Here is a 19,877-nt window from a genome sequence, read left to right as displayed (position 1 = left end):
CCAGCTCCCAATGGATTTCAATACCTTTATTGCATGGAAGCACCCACAGCACCTGGGCTACAAGGCCTCATCCCAGTGGAATCCTGCTCCCTGCTGCCCCAGCCCAAAAACATTCCACTTGGAATTCCAGGAGCCACAACCCCTATTCAGTCCATAGATAACCTGGGCAACATCACCACCTTCAGTTATCCCTATGTCCATTGGGAAAATGGGGGAAAAATGGGGAACTATCCATGCAACTGGAATTACAGATCCTGTGTGTGTTCCCTGACCAGCCCCAAGCTGGAAGGAAGTAAAAAAAGAGTGGAAAAAGGCAGGTTTGGCTTTTAAGAATTGCACTGGAGGGATGGGGCACCCAGACTCTGGATTCATCCCAGCCTTTCCCATTGGCTTCTTCCCTTGAAAAGCAGGGTTTCTTCCCAGCTGGAATTCTGCTTTTGGAATTCTTGGACTCTGTATTGGAATTCTTGGAGTTCTATAGAGGAATCCCATGGGATAGAACCAGGCTGAAGATGCTGCTTCCAAAGTCAGGGGGTTTGGTTTAACCCTTGGGAAGAGGCACTTCCCAACCCACCATCCCAATCCCAGTGGGTACAGCGCTCACCAGCACAAGGGGTGGGAATTGCCCAATGCAGTGGTCAGGTACCACCTGGAGAAACCAATCCCTAAGGCCAGCACTCGGCCTTGTGTCCCATCTATTCCCAGCGGGAATGCCGCTCAATCTAGGGCGATGATGTCTGATCTGCATCCCGGCTGTGCTGTGGGGCTGCTCTGGAGTGTGGTGGTGGCCACGATGCTACTTGTTTGATGGGATCCGGCCATGGACATGGGGGTGACGCCAAGGAAAGGCCTGGAAGCGCTTCCATATGGGAAGAGATGGCTGAGGGCATCCTGCTCCTGCAGGGAGGTGATGACTGAAGGGCTGTAATGCTGCCAAGCAATGGGAATACCTCCGTCAGCTCCTGGTACCCATGAAACCCCATCCAAGGGGATGGACCCATCCCAGAGCTTCCCAAAGCCACCACCCAAATGTACCTGGTTTTCACTTGGAAGGAAGGAAAACAACTCCAGACCTAGAAGAGGAAAAAAGGGGAATAAACTTCCAGTGGGAAGGGGAGGGAGTTCTAATGGGTCCAGCCCCCTTCTCAATGAGATCCCAGCATCCTGACAGCTCCCCAAAGCCGGAAGGGCTTCGGATAAGGGATGGACGGATGGGACAAGGGGGAATGGCTTTAACCTGCCAGAGGGGAGACTGAGATAGGGTCTTGGGAAGTTACTCCCTCCACCTACCCACAATGGCTGTGCTGACTGGTACCTTCAGCCAGAGGGACCTGGGGTTACCTGCAAGCTCCGAGTAGGAAGGGTGGAAGTCAGGAACGGGCAGGCTGGAGACATAGTCCCTGCCCAGGGCTGCCATGGGAGCACTCCGGAGCACGGAGGATGGCCGGGGGTGGATGTTCAGCACCCTGGAACACAGCAGGAACATGAGGAGCATCACTGGGAGCAGCCTGGGAAGAGCCAGGAGCTGCCCCCTGAGGTGCCACATCCCAGCATAGGAACACCGGGAGCATAGGGGGTGCTTCGTGAGAGCTGCATGTGGGGAGGGGAGGGAGCAGGGAATGAGCAGGAAGTAAACAAGGCACGAGCAGGGAATGAGCTGGGAATGAGCAGGGAATGAGCAGGGAAGGAGCAGGAATTGAGCAGGGAATGAGCAGGGAATGAGCAGGAAGTGAGCAGGGAATGAGCAGGGAATGATCACGGAATGAGCTGGGAATGAGCAGGAAGTGAGCAGGGAATGAGCAGGGAATGAGCAGGGAATGAGCAGGAATTGAGCAGGGAATGAACAGGAATTGAGCAGGAATTGAGCAGGGAATGAGCAGGAATTGAGCAGGGAATGAGCAGGGAATGAGCAGGGAATGAGCAGGGAATGAGAAGGGAATGAGCAGGAATTGAGCAGGGAATGAACAGGGAATGAGCAGGAATTGAGCAGGGAATGAACAGGAACTGAGCAGGAATTGAGCAGGGAATGAGCAGGAATTGAGCAGGGAATGAGCAGGAAGTGAGCAGGGAATGAGCAGGGAATGAGCAGGGAATGAGCAGGAATTGAACAGGGAATGAGCAGGAATTGAGCAGGGAATGAACAGGAAGTGAGCAGGAAATGAGCAGGAATTGAGCAGGGAATGAGCAGGAATTGAGCAGGGTATGAGCAGGAATTGAGCAGGGAATGAGCAGGAATTGAGCAGGGAATGAGCAGGAATTGAGCAGGGAATGAGCAGGAATTGAGCAGGGAATGAGCAGGAATTGAGCAGGGAATGAGCAGGAATTGAGCAGGGAACGAGCAGGGAATGAGCAGGAATTGAGCAGGGTATGAGCAGGAATTGAGCAGGGAATGAACAGGAAGTGAGCAGGAAATGAGCAGGGAATGAGCAGGGAATGAGCAGGAATTGAGCAGGGAATGAGCAGGAATTGAGCAGGGAATGAGCAGGAATTGAGCAGGGAATGAGCAGGGAATGAGCAGGAAGTGAGCAGGGAATGAGCAGGAATTGAGCAGGGAATGAGCAGGGAATGAGCAGGAATTGAGCAGGAATTGAGCAGGAATTGAGCAGGGAACGAGCAGGGAATGAGCAGGAAGTGAGCAGGGAATGAGCAGGGAATGAGCAGGGAATGAGCAGGGAATGAGCAGGGAATGAGCAGGGAATGAACAGGAATTGAGCAGGGAATGAGCAGGAATTGAACAGGGAATGAGCAGGGAATGAGCAGGGAATGAGCAGGAATGAGCAGGGAATGAGCAGGGAATGAGCAGGGAATGAGCAGGGAATGAGCAGGAAGTGAGCAGGGAATGAGCAGGGAATGAGCAGGGAATGAGCAGGGAATGAGCAGGGAATGAGCAGGAATTGAGCAGGGAATGAGCAGGGAATGAGCAGGAATTGAGCAGGGAATTAGCAGGGAATGAGCAGGGAATGAGCAGGAATTGAGCAGGGAATGAGCAGGGAACGAGCAGGGAATGAGCAGGGAATGAGCAGGAATTGAGCAGGGAATGAGCAGGGAATGAGCAGGGAATGAACAGGAATTGAGCAGGGAATGAGCAGGGAACGAGCAGGAAGTGAGCAGGGAATGAGCAGGGAATGACCAGGAAGTGAGCAGGGAACAAGCAGGAAGTGAGCAGGGAACAAGCAGGAAGTGAGCAGGGAATGAGCAGGGAATGAGCAGGAAGTGAGCAGGGAATGAGCAGGGAACGAGCAGGAATTGAGCAGGGAATGAGCAGGAATTGAGCAGGGAATGAGCAGGGAACAAGCACGAAGTGAGCAGGGAAAGAGCAGGGAACGAGCAGGAATTGAGCAGGGAATGAGCAGGGAATGAGCAGGGAATGAGCAGGGAATGAGCAGGAAGTGAGCAGGGAATGAGCAGGGAATGAGCAGGGAATGAGCAGGGAATGAGCAGGAATTGAGCAGGGAATGAGCAGGGAATGAGCAGGAATTGAGCAGGGAATTAGCAGGGAATGAGCAGGGAATGAGCAGGAATTGAGCAGGGAATGAGCAGGGAACGAGCAGGGAATGAGCAGGGAATGAGCAGGAAGTGAGCAGGGAATGAGCAGGGAATAAGCAGGAAGTGAGCAGGGAAAGAGCAGGGAACGAGCAGGAAGTGAGCAGGGAATGAGCAGGGAACAAGCAGGAAGTGAGCAGGGAAAGAGCAGGGAATGAGCAGGAAGTGAGCAGGGAATGAGCAGGGAACAAGCAGGAAGTGAGCAGGGAAAGAGCAGGGAAGGAGCAGGAAGTGACAGGGAATGAACAGGGAATGAGCAGGGAAGGAGCAGGAAGGATGGGGAGCCAGGGCCGGCCCCTGCCTCACCCCTTGTGCCCGGGGGCGCTGCTGAGCGGCCGCTGCCTCTTGGCCACCGGTGGCTCCTCCTCGTCGGACGAGTCCCGGGTCAGGTCGATCACCTCCGCCCGGGGCCCGGCGCCCGCAGCGGGAGCGGCTGCAAGGGAAGAGCCGGCGTCAGCTTCCAGAGCGCAGGCCCCGAGCCCACCCATCCCCAGGGGAGGCGGCAGCGTTCCTGCTGTTCCCAGCACAGGGCCTCTGGTGCTCCTGCTGGTTTCAGTTCAATCCCAAACTCCGGCTCCAGCCCGGGCTGGGGGATGCTCCGAGCGCTGCTCTGCAAGTTGGAATTCCAAGCGTTCTGGCATCCCAGGCAAAACTGGTGAGGAAAAAGCGCCCATACCCTCAATGCCACCGAACACAGAGGTCTGCCCCATGTCCTGCTTCTCCTTCTTCAGCTTCATGGGGCACCAGGAGCCATCCTCCATGAACTGGATCTCGTCACAGTCTGTGCAGGAGTTGAGGATTTCCACAAACAACCTGCCAGGAGAGAGCACAAGCACCCCATGGAATCCTGCAGGGATGAGACAAGGGGACCGTGCCCGCCCCATCCCTGGCAATGTTCAAGGCTGGGCTGGATGGGGCTTGGAGCAACCTGCTCTAATGGAAGGTGTCCCATGGCTTTTGACAAGCTTTAAGATCACTTCCCACCCAAACCACTCCAGGAGTCCATGATTCTGGAGTAGAACTGATGGAGCTCAGGAGCTGGGCTCACGGGGTGCAAAGAATTAAGCCCCTGGGCTAGCATCACCTGCACGTTTAGCTTTAGGCTATACAATGATTGTAACAAAGGCTTCTTGTTCTTTGGGAGGAACCTCTCCAGATTGGATCAGTTTAGGGAACAGAGTCACATCCCGTGTTATTCCAGGCTGTAAGCTGTGTCAGGATGGCAGAGATAAGCCTTAAAAGAAAGCCCTGACCCTGCGCAAGGAGCCCTCAAGCTCACCCATCGATGATCAGGTCGTCATATGGGGCTTTCTGGTCACACACAGGACAGGTCCACGTGGGCTTCTTCTCATTCATCTGCAGGTAGAGGGCTGCATCGAAGCACTGCAGGTGGCTGCACGTGGTGGCTCTGCAGGGCACCCTCAGCCTCATCTTACCCAGCTGAGGGACAAGAGACAGGAGCTCAGGGGGGTTTATCCAGCCTCTTTCCAGGGCTAATTCCCATCTTGCCCCTGCCCAGCACATTGACCTGAGCTCAGTGTCCAAGAGGAGTTAATGGGGGAGAGAAAAGCTTTCCCTGAGGAACTGGTGCCCTTTGGGTTGCTTTTGAAGCTCATTCCACATGCTAAGAGTGAAGGGGAAAGGCAGGGAGAGGCTCCCCAGAAGGCTGTGTGAAAGAGCAGCAGGTTTGCTTGCCTTTGGGCCTCAAAGCTGGCTCCTTTGCTACCAAAGCAGGGCTGCAGCAGCACCTACGCAGTGGTTAAGGTCAAAGCAGGAAGCTCTTTGCAAAGGCCCAGCCAAGAGAAGAGGAACATAAATGTAGAGACCTACTGGACACAGCAGGGACACGCGTAAGCTGGTTGTAGCTATCTCACTGTCGGGATCAGCAGTTAGCTTTTCCTTGACTGCAAGAAGAGGAGGGGAGAGAAGGGTCTCCTGTCATCATCCTCCTTCTTGGACACGCAGCGACACGTACACACGGGATGGAGCGTTCCACATCACCCGGAGGTGCTGGCACAGGCTGGCCAGAGAAGCTGTGGATGCCCCATCCCAAGGCCACATGGTTGGACGGGGCTTGGAGCAACCTGCTCTAGTGGAAGGTGGCTTTAGATAAGCTTTAAGGTCCCTTCCAACCCAAATTCCATGGGGAATCCATGATACCACCATGTGTTAATTGGATGAGTAAACCCAGTGTAACACCCACGTGGGCCAGGCAGGCAGAACTCCCAAGCCAGGCTGTCAAGCGAATCCCATCGACCAGCTGGGAAAAGGCTGGGAAACCCCAACAGGGACTTACTGAGGGCTCGGGAATGATCTGGGTTTCGGATGCCCTTGGCCCGGAGCTTCTGCAGCAGTGCCACAGCCGTCAGCTGCTTCACCAGGTACACGGAGAGAGAGTAGCTCTGTTGGAGAGAGCCCCGCTCAGGAGAGGCCTCGGTGCCTCTGCCAGCCCATCCCTATGGGACGCGGAGGGATGGAGCAGCAGCTCCCACCCCACTCACCCGGCCCAGCTCCGAGGACCAGTTGACCACGAGGCTGTTGGGGACAGTGGCCGAAAGCCGCGCCAGGGGTGTGATGTTGACCGGGCGGTTGGGCCGCTTGGGCTCAGCACCACTCTTGCTGGGGGGCAGGTAACCCTGTGGGGCACAGAACCTTGAATGAACCCTTCCCAAGGTGTAAAGGCCACCAATGGGCACCTCCAACCCCCTAGAATGGGTTGTGAAGGAGCTTGAGATCATCCGGTTCCATGGGCAGGGACAGCTCCCATTGGAGCAGGCTGCTCCATGCTGCATTCTCTTCACCATTCTCTTCTCCAGCCCCAGTGTTCTCAGCCTGGTTCCTTGGGAGCTGCTCCAGCCCCTGCTCATCCTCGTGGCCTCCTCTGGACTTGCTCCAACAGCTCTGCATCCTCCTTGTGTTCAGGGCACCAGAGCTGCACCCAGTGAGGCCATAAAGCCACCTATGGGAGCCTCCCGCCTCCATTCCATCCTTCAGGATGTATTTCAAGTCCTGCTTTAGAGCTTGTCTGGGAATTGCTCTACAGATCCCAAAGTATTGTTAGTCCTTGTTATTCATTCCTAATGGGATATTAGGATTGTGGATGCTCCATCCCTGGAGCCCACAGGGTGCCTGGAGAACCTGTGGCTGTCTCATCCCAAGGCCAGGTTGGAGGGGGCTTGGAGCCACCTGGTTTAGTGTAAAGCATCCCTGCCCATGATGGATGATCCAACCTAAACCATTTCAGGATTCCCTTATTGCTCAAGGAATGAGGGATAAATGGTCCCTTTAATGTCCATACCATGAGGAAGCAGTCCCAGTGTGAGCTCAGCTCCAGCACTGGCACTCCAAGGTGCTCACAGGGCAGGTTAAAGCCATTCCCCTTGTCCCATCCCTTGTCCCAAGCCCCTCTCCACCTTTCCTGCAGCCCCTTTAAGCACTGGAGCTGCTGTAAGGTCTCCTGGAGCCTTCTCCACACACTAAAGGTGCTATTCCATGGATCTCAGCTTTTACCAAGGGCAGGCTTAAGGCTCCAAGGAATCCAGAAGGAAGGAAGATTTACTCACGGGCAAGGGACAGAGTTTGCCATTGACCTTGACGAATAAGTTAGGAGGGAAGTGATCTTCCTGGGGGCAGCTGGTTTCACACAAGCAGAACCTAAAGGAGAAAGTGGCCAGTGAGTGGTGACATTCCCAAACTTCCCTTTGCCAAGCAGAAATCCCTCTTCCCCAAGCGGAATGGATCCAGGGCTGGAAAACAGGAGGTGAACAGCCCCACACGTGCTTCAAACCCTGTTTCAACACCACTGACTTCAAGGGCTTCTCTACATCAACTCCCCGCCTGTGGCTGTGTTGGCATCCCCTGCAAGTCCTAATCCTGCACAATCCCAAGGCTCTGGGTTCCTCTCCAAAGTGCCTGCTCCCTGAATCCCACCATAGCACTGGGCTGGAGCAGGACCTGGAGCCAGAGGTACCTGGAGTTCTTGCTTGGGAACACACACAGAGTAGGAAGGAAGAGATGGTGCCCACCACCTCTCCCATGAACGTCTGCTTCCCTGGAAAGCTTCCTTTTGGAAAACCCTTCATCCCTGCCACCCAGAGCACGGCAAGAGGCACATCCTGAGCCTTGGAAACCATGCACCCAGGGGCTGTCCTGTGCTACAGAAGAACCATTTCCATGCATCCACCTTGCCCCTGGGACCATCAAGGCCTGCTCCAGTGGAATGTGATCCTGCCCATGGAGCTGGATGGGCTTTAAGGTCCTTTCCAGCCCATTCCAACCATGGGTGAATGTTGGGAAAGAGTCACCCCAGCTCCTGTTTGGTGCCACCAAGAGGCAGAGGGTGCTGGGGAGGCACCTCCATGGATTTTACCATTCCCACTCTCCATATGCCATGGACTGTGTTGAGTAAGAGCTGAAGGAAAATCAAATGTGAAGCTCAGGAAGGTTTTGTCTCATTCCTGCTTAAAACCAAGAGGATGGAGTTCTCCTCCAGGAGCCCCAAAATGGGAAGAGATGAAGTTTTGCTGCCCTTCAAACAGGGAATTCCATGTGGCAGCAGCTCCAGGGGTGACTCCAAACCTGAAGGGAGGGCAGAGGGATGTTGATGGGATGCTTTGGGTGGCATTCCCTTACCTCAACTGCACTTGAATGGTGTAGTCACACTTGGCACCCGGTAGGAGATCTCTGCAAGACAAGAGAAGGGCTTCAGAGGGGCAGCAGCCCCACAGCAGGACATTGCCCTGAGTCCTATTGCGGCTGCTCCATCCCAAAGCCAGGCTGGAATGGGCTTGGAGCAACCTGAGCTCCAGCAAGGTGGCTTTAGGATGAGCGTTAAAGTCCCTTCAAACCCAAATTCCATGGGGCTTCCATGATGCCACCACTGGATGATGAATAAAACCAGTGCAGCTAAAGGGTAAATCCATGTGGACCTGCAGGCAGAATTCCCATGCAAATCCCATCAAACAGCTGCAAAAGTGATGGGAAAAGGAGGAAAATCCCCGCAAAACTTCTCCCTGCTGCTGCCTTTTGGGATGCCACCAACTCCAGCCTCACTGCAGACCCTGCCTGGAGGCACAGCCTCAGGTCTGGGATGAGCTGGAATAGCTGGAGCCCAGTTATGGCATTCCAGGAGTTACTTACCGGGACGTGAGGATCTGCTGGACCTGCTGGGGGGTGAGAGCGAAGGTGAAATGAGCCTCCTCGAAGCGCTGGCTGGTGCTGGAGGCTGGAGAAGAGACAGGAAGTGATTGCAAAGCCATAGGAACACCAAAGCACAGCTCGATCCGTGGCCAGGGTTAACTGGGAGCCACAGAGCTGAGCTTTTCCAAGCAGATATTCCATTCCTATCCCTATCTCTAGTAGGAAAACCAAGGCCTGGCGGCTTGGACAGAGAGGAGGTGACTCCAAAGAGCACCTCCAAGCACAGATTCCTCAGCAACGTGAGAGGGGTTTTGCTTCCCCAGCGCTGAAATGGAATTCCTGAGCACAGCAGGAACTCCAAGGAATTCTGACCATCCCCAGGCTTGCTGTTCACATCCAGAACCAACTCCCATCTTACAAGCAGGCCCTGCTCTGCTGGCAGCCTCCTTCCACCCAGAGAAAAACTGCTCCACCATTCCCAGGAGCACAGGGAGAGCCTGGGAAGGTCCAGGCATGGGGAACAGCTAAACCTGGATCTTCCTCCCTTGATGCAGAGTGGGGAGGGACCAGGGGGCTTCATCCCCATCCCCTCTCACTGTCCTCACGTATCACCACCTCCTCCACCCCTGCTCTGTTTGCCTTCCCTATATTCCAGATTCCTGGCATTCCACAGCCACCACGAGCTGAATGGAGAAGGTTTGGACACCCCATCCCTGGCAAGTGTTCAAGGCCAGCTTGGAGCAACCTGCTCCAGTGTGAGGTGTCCCTGGACGAGCTTTGAGGTCCCTTCCAACCCAAACCCATTCCATGATTCCATGATGCCACTGCCCTCCCTTGGGAAGGCCAGGGCTCTCCCGGCCACCCCCCAACATACCCAAGGTGGTGGGTTTGATCAGCTCATCATACACGTGGTAGAAGGGCAACCTCTTCATCGTGACATCGGGGTGCAGGGGGTGCACGGGGGGGGTGCCATGCTCCACATCCACCTCCTGCTTGGCTCCAGGCCTTGGAAGTGGGAACGCTGCTGCCATGGGGCTGGAGCTGTGTCCATAGGGAAGCTGCCTCTCTGTGGTGGGTGCAGGCAGGGGCCCTGCCTGCGTGTGGAGCATGGGGAGGTGGGAAGGGGACGGGGGCTTGCGGGGGAACCTCCTCCTGTAGAGCTCCTTAATCTTCATGGGGGCACTTGGGCTCCTGCTTCCTTCCAGGCAGGAGAGCGTGGAGCTCACAGCTCAGCACCATGTGCTGCAAGGGAAGGGAACCACCGTCACAAGGGCACCAGGAGCGCTCCGCATTGGGAACTCAAAGGTTGCTACAGCCCAACCAAAACCCCTTGGAGCTCACACTTGAACTAAAGCCAGGCTTTAAGCTCTCAGCTGAACCCCACTTTCAGCCCAGAAGGGGGCTGAGGTGTGGCTTTTCCTCTCTGCTTTCCAAAGGACACATTGGAAACCAGCCCAACACTTCCCAAAGGAGACAGAGCTGAGGAGATGCTGCTCCTGAGCTCAGGGGACGGCTTCTTGGAAGAGGAGCACTCATGGCCACGTGCTATGGAAGCACGGACCCACCTCCATGGGTGTATCCATGTGCTCAGCACTGCCCAACTCTGCCTTCAGGCCAGGGACAAAGGGTTAAAGCCAGGATCAAGCAGCTCCCGAGGGATCGGGAAAGACTTTTCCCTTTGGGGTCCCCAAGTACAACGCACTCAGTGGCCGCTGGACTCCGCATCCAACCCTCCTATAGAGCCCCACAGAGACCTCCTACGGGGCTCCTATGTCCCCTTTATTGCCACTGGGGCTGTGTCCACCCCAAACCTCATTCCAGGGACTCACTGCTTGCTTTAGCCTTTGGCAGGGAAGTTACACCCCATACCCAGCCCTGGCGGGGGTGGGGAAGGAATAAGCATTGACCCAACAGGGAGAAGGGCTCCAAGGAAAACCAAGCAGCTTTGGGATTACCAGGGCAGGAATTCCCTGTTCCACAGGAGGGCAAAGAAGGGGACACGCTCGAACTCCTAAAGGAACGACATGGAGGGGGATGAGAACCTGGCCCAGAACCCCCCTCTGCTCTGTGGGGCTGAGCCCCCCCGGCGCCCTCCCCTCAGCCCGGCACAGCTCTGAGCCCGCTGGCTCTGCCCCCATGATCCCAGCCCCTCACAATACCCGCCATGGGTCCCATAGCCCCTCACAACACCCACTATGGGTCCCACAGCCCCTCACAACACCCACTATGGGTCCCATAGCCCCTCACAACACCCACTATGGGTCCCACAGCCCCTCACAACACCCGCCATGGGTCCCATAGCCCCTCACAACACCCACTATGGGTCCCACATCCCCTCACAACACCCGCCATGGGTCCCATAGCCCCACATAACGCCCGCCATGGGTCCCACAGCCCCTCACAACACCCACTATGGGTCCCACAGCCCCTCACAACACCCACTATGGGTCCCATAGCCCCACACAACACCCACTATGGGTCCCATAGCCCCACACAACGCCCGCCATGGGTCCCACAGCCCCTCACAACACCCGTTCTGGGTCCCACAGCCCCTCACAACGCCCGCCATGGGTCCCACAGCCCCTCACAACACCCACTATGGGTCCCACAGCCCCTCACAACACCCACTATGGGTCCCACAGCCCCTCAAAACACCCGCCATGGGTCCCATAGCCTCACACAACACCCACTATGGGTCCCATAGCCCCACACAACACCCACTATGGGTCCCACAGCCCCTCACAACACCCGCCATGGGTCCCACAGCCCCTCACAACACCCGCCATGGGTCCCACAGCCCCTCACAACACCCGCCATGGGTCCCACAGCCCCTCACAGCACCCACTATGGGTCCCATAGCCCCACATAACACCCGCCATGGGTCCCACAGCCCCTCACAACACCCGCCATGGGTCCCACAGCCCCTCACAACACCCACTATGGGTCCCATAGCCCCTCACAACACCCACTATGGGTCCCACAGCCCCACACAACACCCACTATGGGTCCCACAGCCCCTCACAACACCCACTATGGGTCCCATAGCCCCTCACAACACCCGCCACGGGTTCCACAGCCCCTCACAACACCCGCCATGGGTCCCATAGCCCCACACAACACCCGCCATGGGTCCCACAGCCCCTCACAACACCCACTATGGGTCTCACAGCCCCTCACAGCACCCACTATGGGTCCCATAGCCCCTCACAACACCCACTATGGGTCCCACAGCCCCTCACAACACCCACTATGGGTCCCATAGCCCCTCACAACACCCACTATGGGTCCCACAGCCCCTCACAACACCCACTATGGGTCCCACAGCCCCTCACAACACCCACTATGGGTCCCATAGCCCCTCACAACACCCACTATGGGTCCCACAGCCCCTCACAACACCCACTATGGGTCCCACAGCCCCTCACAACACCCACTATGGGTCCCATAGCCCCTCACAACACCCGCCACGGGTTCCACAGCCCCTCACAACACCCGCCATGGGTCCCATAGCCCCACACAACACCCGCCATGGGTCCCACAGCCCCTCACAACACCCACTATGGGTCCCATAGCCCCTCACAACACCCGCCATGGGTCCCACAGCCCCTCACAACACCCGCCATGGGTCCCACAGCCCCTCACAACACCCACTATGGGTCCCATAGCCCCACACAACACCCGCCATGGGTCCCACAGCCCCTCACAACACCCACTATGGGTCCCACAGCCCCTCACAACACCCGCCATGGATCCCACAGCCCCTCACAACACCCGCCATGGATCCCACAGCCCCTCACAACACCCGCCATGGATCCCACAGCCCCTCACAACACCCACTATGGGTCCCACAGCCCCTCACAACCCCGTTGTAGATTCCTACCACCCCCCGCCGCACCTTCAGCTCCACCGCCGCCATCTTGGGACACGGAGCATTGCCGCGCAGTACCGCGCATGCGTCACCAGACCACACCCATTTCCCCTTAGTGCCCCGCCCACTTCCCTTAGTGCAGTCCCCTCTGCCTCCCGCCACGCCCACTCCGCCTAACCACGCCCCCAGGACGGAACTGGGAGGGATGGAGTCTCCTATGGGGCCGTATGAAATGTATGGGCCTGTGTGGGGTGTATGGGGACTACTGTTATATGGGGCTATCTGGGGCTGTTTGGGCCTGTGTGGGGTTGTATGGGGCTGGGGCTATATGGGACTGTGGGGTGTATGGGGACTACTGTTATATGGGGCTATCTGGGGCTGTTTGGGCCTGTGTGGGGCTGTATGGGGCTGGGGCTATATGGGACTGTGTGGGGTGTATGGGGACTACTGTTATATGGGGCTATCTGGGGCTGTTTGGGCCTGTGTGGGGCTGTATGGGGCTGGGGCTATATGGGACTGTGTGGGGCTGTATGGGGACTACTGTTATATGGGGCTATCTGGGGCTGTATGGAGTTGTATGGGGCTGTGTGTGGCTATATGAGGCTGTATGCAGATATATGGGGCTGTTTGGGGCTGTATGGGGCTGTGTGGGGCTATATGGAGCTATATGGGTCTATATGGGGACAAGCACTATATGAAGCTCTGTGGGGCTATGAGGCTCTTTGGGGCTCTATGGGGACTTGGTGCTATATGGCACTCTATGGGATCAGTCCTATTTGTGCCCACCCCTGGCCTGGCTCCCAAACCCACCCCGGGTACCCCCATGGAGCAGGACCCTCGCTCCCAGCCAGGACCCTCACGCTGCCACAGCCGGATGCAGCCAGGGACAGGGAACATGGGATGGGACCAGGCAGCTTTGCCCATTTAATGCCTTAGTGGGAGCCATGGGGCCGATCCTGCCCCTCAGCCCTGGGTGCGCAGGATGCGCAGAAGCATGGCGTGCACCCCCTCATCCATGAATCCCTGTGGGAGGAAGAGCTTTGCCAGGGAACAGGGACCCAAAGTGGGTGCTGAGCTCCGTATTGCCCAGCATTCCAGCTGGAATTGTTCCCCTGGAGCCAGGGCTTCGGGATCCCACCTGGGCAGCGTTGAGCAGATGGGTCCTGTAGATGGCCACGATGTCCCGGTGGTTCTTCTGCTGGACCTGGGAAGGAGGAGGAGGAGGAGGAGGATGTAGAGGTGGGGTTCTGGGTCCGAGGGGACCACAGGTGCTGGCACCCACCTCCAGTTGGAGCTGGAGCCGGGCGCTCTGGCTGCGGAGCCCCAGCACCTCAGCCGACAGCTTCTCTGTCTCCACCAGCAGCTTCTTCATCTGGAACAGGGATGGGGACAGCAGTGAGAAGGGTTGGCAATGGGGAGAGTGATGAGAAGGGAATGGCAGTGGGAAGGGGACAGTTATAGGGATGGGAAGACAATGGGAATGGATATAGGAGGGGAATGAGGATGGGAAGGGAATGAGGATGAGGACAGTGATGGGAAGGGGATGACGGTAGGGACAATGATGAGGACAGCCTCAGGAAGAGGATGGTGATGGGAATGGAATGGCAACGGGATGGGGATGGTGATGGAAATGGTGATGGGAACGGGATGGGGACAGATGTGGAAGGAGGACTGAGAAAATGATGGGAAGAGGACGGTGATGGGAAGGGAATGGCAATGGGAAGGGGAGAGTGATGAGGACGGTGATGGGGACAGTGTTTGGAACAGTGATGGGAAGGGATCGGCAATGGGAAGGGGAGAGTGATGAGGACGGTGATGGGAAGGGGACAGCGTTTGGAACAGTGATGGGAAGGGATCAGCAATGGAAGGGGAGAGCGATGAGGACTGTGATGGGAAGGGGACAGCATTTGGAACAGTGATGGGAAGGAAAAAGCGATGGGAGGGGAATGGCGGTGGGAAGGGGCCGGGGCCGGGGCCGGGCTCACCTTCCCGTCCTTGTCCCTGCAGGCCCTGGCGAGCTCCTCGGCCCTGTCCCGGAGGCTGCCGAGGCTCCGCTCCAGCCCGTCCGCGCGCTCCCGCAGCTCCCGCAGCTCCCGCTCCCGCTCCGCCGCCCGGCCCAGCGCCTCCTCCTTGGCCCTCGCCTCCTCGGCCGCCACCTCCCGCCAGCGCTCGGCCTCGCTCGCGGCTCCCGCCGGGATGCTCCGGTCGCGCAGAGCGGCCGCGGTGCTGGCCAAGCGCTGCAGGGGCCGCGGCACGCAGGGACCCGCGGCCAGCACCAGCTCAGCCACCGCCTCCTCCAGCTCGGCCAGGACCGCGGGCGCAGCGTCCCCATCGCTGCCGGGGGCTCCTGCTGCGGGGGTACCTTCGCCCTCCATCTCCGTGATGAGCTGCAGGGCCTCCTGCTGGGACCGCACCAGCCCGTCCAGTTTGTGGTGCAGCTCCCGCAGGATACCGGCCCCCGCGTCCCCGCTCGCTTCACGCACCCGCTCGCCCACTCCGTCCCGCAGCAGCGCCAGCTCCCGCCGCTGCCGCGCCAGCTCCCGCCGCAGCCTCCGCACCTCTCCCTGCGCGGCACCTTCCGGCCCCGGGTCCTGCTCCCGCAGCCCTCGCAGCTCCTCCTGCAGCCGCTCCCGCTCCCGCCCCAGCCGCGCCAGCTCCGCCAGCAGAGCCCCGTTGCTCTCCTTCAGCTCCTGCATCTCCTTCTCCGCGCTCCCTCCCTCCCCCGGCCGCTCCTCCCGGCTCTTCCCACCCGGAGCCGGCTCCGGGCGCGGGGCGGGCGCCGCGGTCCCGCTGAGCGGCTGCGGCAGCTCCCGCCCGAGGGCTGCCAGGAGGTCGCGGGATTCCTCCAGGATCTTGGCGTGGGTCTCGTCGGCGCGGCCCAGCGCCTGCTCCAGCCCCAGCACCAGCTTCTCCCAAGCGGCCAAGCTCCTCCGCACGGCCTCGGCCGACACCACCTCGTAGTGCAGTTTGCTCCTCAGGGCTTCCTCCACCTCCTTCCGCAGCCCCTTGCTCCGGGTGAAGGCTCCCACCTTCGCCTCCCGCAGCCGGGCGCACTCATCCCGCAGCCAGGTCAGGAAGGGGACCAGGGCAGTGGCCCCGGCCCCGGGACACGACCCCTCCGGTTGGTGTCCTTCACCCTCGGCCACCATCCTCTTCCTCAGCTCCTCCATGTGCTGTGTCAGCAGGGCCAGGTAGGCGCCATCCTCATCCTCACCCGACATCCCATTCCCGGCTCCGGGCAGGAGCTGCGCCAGCTCCCGCACCCGCTGCCGGATGCTGTTGGAGGCGGCCTCCAGCCGCTGGCATTCCCGAGTTTTCCTCTCCAGCTGCTCCTGCAGCCGCTGAACATCTCTCCCATCCTGCTGCTTTTCATCCTTGCCCTCATCCTCCTCCTCCTCGCTGTCACTGCCCGGGGTCCCCTCTGTCTGTGGCACGGAGTCCCTGGTGCAGCCAGCACCGTTCTCTGCAGAGAAGGGAAGAAACGATCACATTTTTCTCGCTTTTACCCCTTTTTCCCCTAAAACAAGCAGCCGGGTGGTGGGTGACAGTGACAGGGTGATGGTGACAGGGTGGTGGTGACGGGGTGATGGTGACAGGGTGGTGGTGACGGGGTGATGGTGACAGGGTGGTGGTGACGGGGTGATGGTGACAGGGTGGTGGTGACAGGGTGGTGGTGACAGGGTGGTGGTGACGGGGTGATGGTGATGGGATGATGATGATGGGGTGACAGGGGCAGGGAGACTCTCACCTCTCCCACTGCAGCGAGCGCGGCGCAGGAGCCGCCGGAGGGCACGGTTGGGGATCTTCTGCTCCAAGTGGTGCCACCGCTCCTCATCCCCCATGTCCCCGAGGGCCGCCCCATTGCTCAGCAGCAGCTCGGCCGACTCCAGGCTGCCGTGTTCGCAGGCCAGCGCCAGGGCCGTGCTGCGGAGCGGTGACAGGGGTGCCCAGTGGCATGGTGACAGGGGTGCCCAGGGACACGGTGATAGGGGTGCCCAGTGGCATGGTGACAGGGGTGCCCAGTGGCATGGTGACAGGGGTGCCCAGGGACACGGTGACAGGGGTGCCCAGGGACACGGTGACAGGGGTGCCCAGTGGCATGGTGACAGGGGTGCCCAGGGACACGGTGACATGGGTGCCCAGTGGCATGGTGACATGGGTGCCCAGTGGCATGGTGACAGGGGTGCCCAGTGGCATGGTGACATGGATGCCCAGTGGCATGGTGACAGGGGTGCCCAGTGGCATGGTGAGATGGGTGCCCAGGGACACGGTGACAGGGGTGCCCAGTGGCATGGTGACATGGGTGTCCAGTGGCATGGTGACATGGGTGTCCAGTGGTGTAGTAGCTTGGTGACATGGGTTTCCAATGGCATAGTGGCTTGGTGGCATGATGGCATGGGTGCCCATTGGCACAGTGGCATGATGGCACAGTGACATGATGGTGGTACAGTGTAACCCGTCCCTTGCCACCCCTTTCCCCTCACTCTTCCCTTGGGGCCAGGGGACATCTGCAGGGTGCACCGAGTGCCATCTAGCCATGACCCTCCACACGGGGCACAGCACAGGCACCCCCCCATCACCCGGGTGTCCCCTGTCCCCACGGACACTCACTTCTGCTCTTTGTCGGCCAGGTTGGGGTCGGCGCCGCGCTGCAGGAGCTGGGCGCAGATGGCAGCGTGGTTGCCCCTCGCTGCCAGCATCAGGGGGGTCTGCCCGTGCTGGGGGGATGCGAGGTGCTGTCAGCGCCCCCCAGCACCCGTTGGGTCCCACATGTCCCCAGGGTCCCCGCTTACTGCATCGGTGACGTCCAGGACAGCCTCGTGGTCACAGAGCAGGAGGACACTGGAGGCGCAGCCCGAGGTGGCTGCAGGGGCTGTGTCAGCACGGGGGGGACGGACACGGCTCTTTTGGGGGTCACTGGGACATCCCCAACCCTGTGCGAGCCTTCAGGGACCCCCCAGCCCAGCCCAGCCTGGTTTGCCCCCCCCTCAGCACTCACCAGCCCAGTGCAGAGGGGTTCGGCTCTGCCCATCCACGTGGCCCTCGTTGGCACCATACTGGAGGGGGACACAACGGGCAGCTCCTTGTCCCCATCTTTATCCCCATCTCCATCCCTAGCTCCATCCCCTCTACATCCCCAGCCCTCTGCTCATCCCTGTCCTTACCCCTATCTCCATCCCCATCCCTGTACCTGCAGCAGGACCTTCACGCACTGGGGCTGGCAGGCGATGGTGGCAAGATGCAGCGCGGTGCTGCCTGCAAGGAGACACCCTCGGGCTGGGCACCGGCACCCAAGAGGACACCGGGCAGACCCCCCAATCCCAGGGGACACCGCACCTTGGGGACATCACCCCATGGCACGGCAGGACAGGGATGTGGCCCCAGAGCTTGCAGCCTCTGGGTGCAGGTCTGGGGTACACTCAGCCCATCAGCATCAGCATCACCCAGGGACCAGAGCCTGGCTCCATGGGGTGTCCCCACAGTGTCCCCCTCTTACCATCATCATTCTTCTCATTGACGGGTGCCCCATGGGCCAGCAGCAGCGTCAGGCACTCGGTGAGACCCTTGGATGCAGCCAAGTGGAAGCTGGAGGAGAGTGAGAGGTGGCTGCGACCCAGGTCCATCCCCCCCCCCCCCGGTGTCCCCTGGGGGGGGGGGACATACGCGGATTGCCCCACGGCGTTCAGCTTGGCAGGACGCGCTGTCTTGCGGGCGGCGAGCGCGGCCACGCGCCCCACGTCCCCCTTCTCCACCGCTTCCAGCAGCTTCTGGTCCTGCTTGTTCCAGCTTTCCACCTGGAACGGTGGCGGCGAGGGGAAACTGAGGCACAGGCTTGGGGGGTGGGGGGGTGCCCCAGTGACCGCCCCCCCGCAGCGGCGTGGAGCCGTGCCTCAGTTTCCCCGCTTGCTGGGGGCTCCATCAAGGATGGGGTCGCGAATCCCGGTGGATCCCGGCCCCGGGGGCAGCCGGGAAGGGGAGGCGAGGCCGGAGCGTGCCCCAGCCTGCTCCTGCCCGGCTGGTTTGTCGGGCTCGGCCCCGCCGCCGTGCGGGGTGTGGTGGCACCGACCGGCGCTCGGGACCGGCAGCGGGATCAGCTCTGGGAATACGCACCGGGACGGGCACCGGCATCGGGGGCCGAGCATCCCAGTATCGGGGTTGCGATTGCAGCCACCCTGGAGCCGGGACTGGGAGTGCAGCCGGGGGCTGGATTGCGGTTGGGGCTGCAGCTGGCATTAGGGCTGGGGTCAGGATTGGGATTGTAGCTGGATTTGGGCTGGCATCAGGGCTGGGGTTGGAGTCAGGACTGGGACTGTAGCTGGCACTGGCGCTGGGATTGCAGCCGGAATCGGGACCGGTGTTGGGCTATAGCCAGCATCAGGGCTGGGGTTGGGATTGGGCTTGCAGCCGGCACTAGAGCTGGGATCAGGGCTGGGACTGCAGCCAGCATCGGAACCAGCTTTGGGTCTGGGCTGTCGCCAGCACTGGGGCTGGATTGAGGTTGGGATTGGGGTTGTAGCTGGCGTTGGACCTGGGACTGGGTTTGCAGCCAGCATCGGGGCTGGGGTTGGGAGTGCAGCCAGCATCAGGACCAGCGCTGGGTCTGGGATGCAGCCGGCATCAGGGCTGGGGCTGGGGTTAGAATTGGGATTGAATCCAGGATCGCAACCAGCAACTGGGGGGGGGCTTCCTCCCACCCAGCCCCACGGGGTTGCCACGGCAGCACCCACGGGTGCTCAGCGGGGCCGGGGCTCGCCGGGACTCACCGCCACCTGCGAGCTGGAGCACGAGAACATCCTCTTCATGGCGGCGGGGGGCGCAGAGCGGGGGCACCCCGGGACCCCGCGGAGCCGCTGCCGGTCTGTGGGTGCCGGCGCTGCCGCCCCAACGCGCGGCCTCCGCCCCGACACCTCCCCACGCCCGCGGCTCAGCCCGGGCTTGTCCCGTCCCGTCCCCTCCCCGGCCCCGCGGAGCCGCGGCCCCCCCCCGGGATGTGGGTGTCCATCAGCCTGCACCGGGCTCTGGGGAACACACCCCAGTAAGGGACACACACACAGAGCATACTTTGGGGTCAGATGCCCCAATACGAGGGACGCACACCCCATTTGGGGGGACACACACACACACACACCCCCCGTTTGGGGGGGACTCACATCCCATTTTGGGGGGGACACACACACCTCACTTTGGGGGACATACACCGCAGTGTGGGAGTGACACATATCCCACTTTGGGGGTCACACACCCCAATATGGGGACCCCCCCTGTATGTGTTTGAGACTCACCCCACTCACTGCACAACCTCCCCCCACACGGCTCCCTCCCCCCC

At 59.9% G+C, this 19,877-nt stretch overlaps 2 protein-coding genes across 7 annotated transcripts; both read right to left on the bottom strand.

Moving 5' to 3' along the window:
- Positions 1 to 20: 20 nt before the first annotated feature.
- PIAS3 (protein inhibitor of activated STAT 3) lies at positions 21 to 9,923 on the bottom strand. The gene is made up of 13 exons (XM_061364369.1): positions 9,557 to 9,923; positions 8,683 to 8,767; positions 8,176 to 8,226; positions 7,107 to 7,197; positions 6,045 to 6,179; positions 5,840 to 5,945; positions 5,374 to 5,447; positions 4,823 to 4,983; positions 4,220 to 4,356; positions 3,850 to 3,976; positions 1,342 to 1,466; positions 1,036 to 1,073; positions 21 to 930 (listed from the first exon to the last, which is right to left on the bottom strand). The coding sequence occupies exons 1-13, from the start codon at positions 9,855 to 9,857 to the stop codon at positions 718 to 720; spliced, it is 1,644 nt and encodes a 547-aa protein (XP_061220353.1). The 5' UTR covers positions 9,858 to 9,923; the 3' UTR covers positions 21 to 717.
- Positions 9,924 to 13,451: 3,528 nt separating this feature from the next.
- ANKRD35 (ankyrin repeat domain 35) lies at positions 13,452 to 19,359 on the bottom strand. 6 transcript variants are annotated; one of them, XM_061364363.1, is made up of 12 exons: positions 19,315 to 19,359; positions 18,215 to 18,345; positions 18,048 to 18,136; positions 17,742 to 17,806; positions 17,550 to 17,607; positions 17,344 to 17,423; positions 17,162 to 17,268; positions 16,299 to 16,474; positions 14,536 to 16,013; positions 13,833 to 13,922; positions 13,689 to 13,754; positions 13,452 to 13,573 (listed from the first exon to the last, which is right to left on the bottom strand). In XM_061364363.1, exons 1-12 carry the CDS (start codon positions 19,351 to 19,353, stop codon positions 13,514 to 13,516), a joined length of 2,439 nt encoding a protein of 812 aa, XP_061220347.1. In that variant the 5' UTR covers positions 19,354 to 19,359; the 3' UTR covers positions 13,452 to 13,513. The 6 variants fall into 6 exon arrangements, with proteins under 6 accessions (XP_061220347.1, XP_061220349.1, XP_061220348.1 ...); XM_061364365.1 differs by having other exon boundaries at positions 17,162 to 17,208; XM_061364364.1 differs by having other exon boundaries at positions 17,344 to 17,414.
- Positions 19,360 to 19,877: the final 518 nt, after the last annotated feature.

Source organism: Neopsephotus bourkii, unplaced genomic scaffold (assembly GCF_033783945.1).
Source record: "Neopsephotus bourkii isolate Nb327-2 ecotype Australia unplaced genomic scaffold, CSIRO-AGI_Nbou_v1 NB_1233, whole genome shotgun sequence".
In the NCBI taxonomy this organism is placed as follows: Eukaryota; Metazoa; Chordata; class Aves; order Psittaciformes; family Psittacidae; genus Neopsephotus; species Neopsephotus bourkii.
Note: the sequence above shows the minus strand (reverse complement) of the source record. Positions and strands in the feature narration are given on the sequence as shown.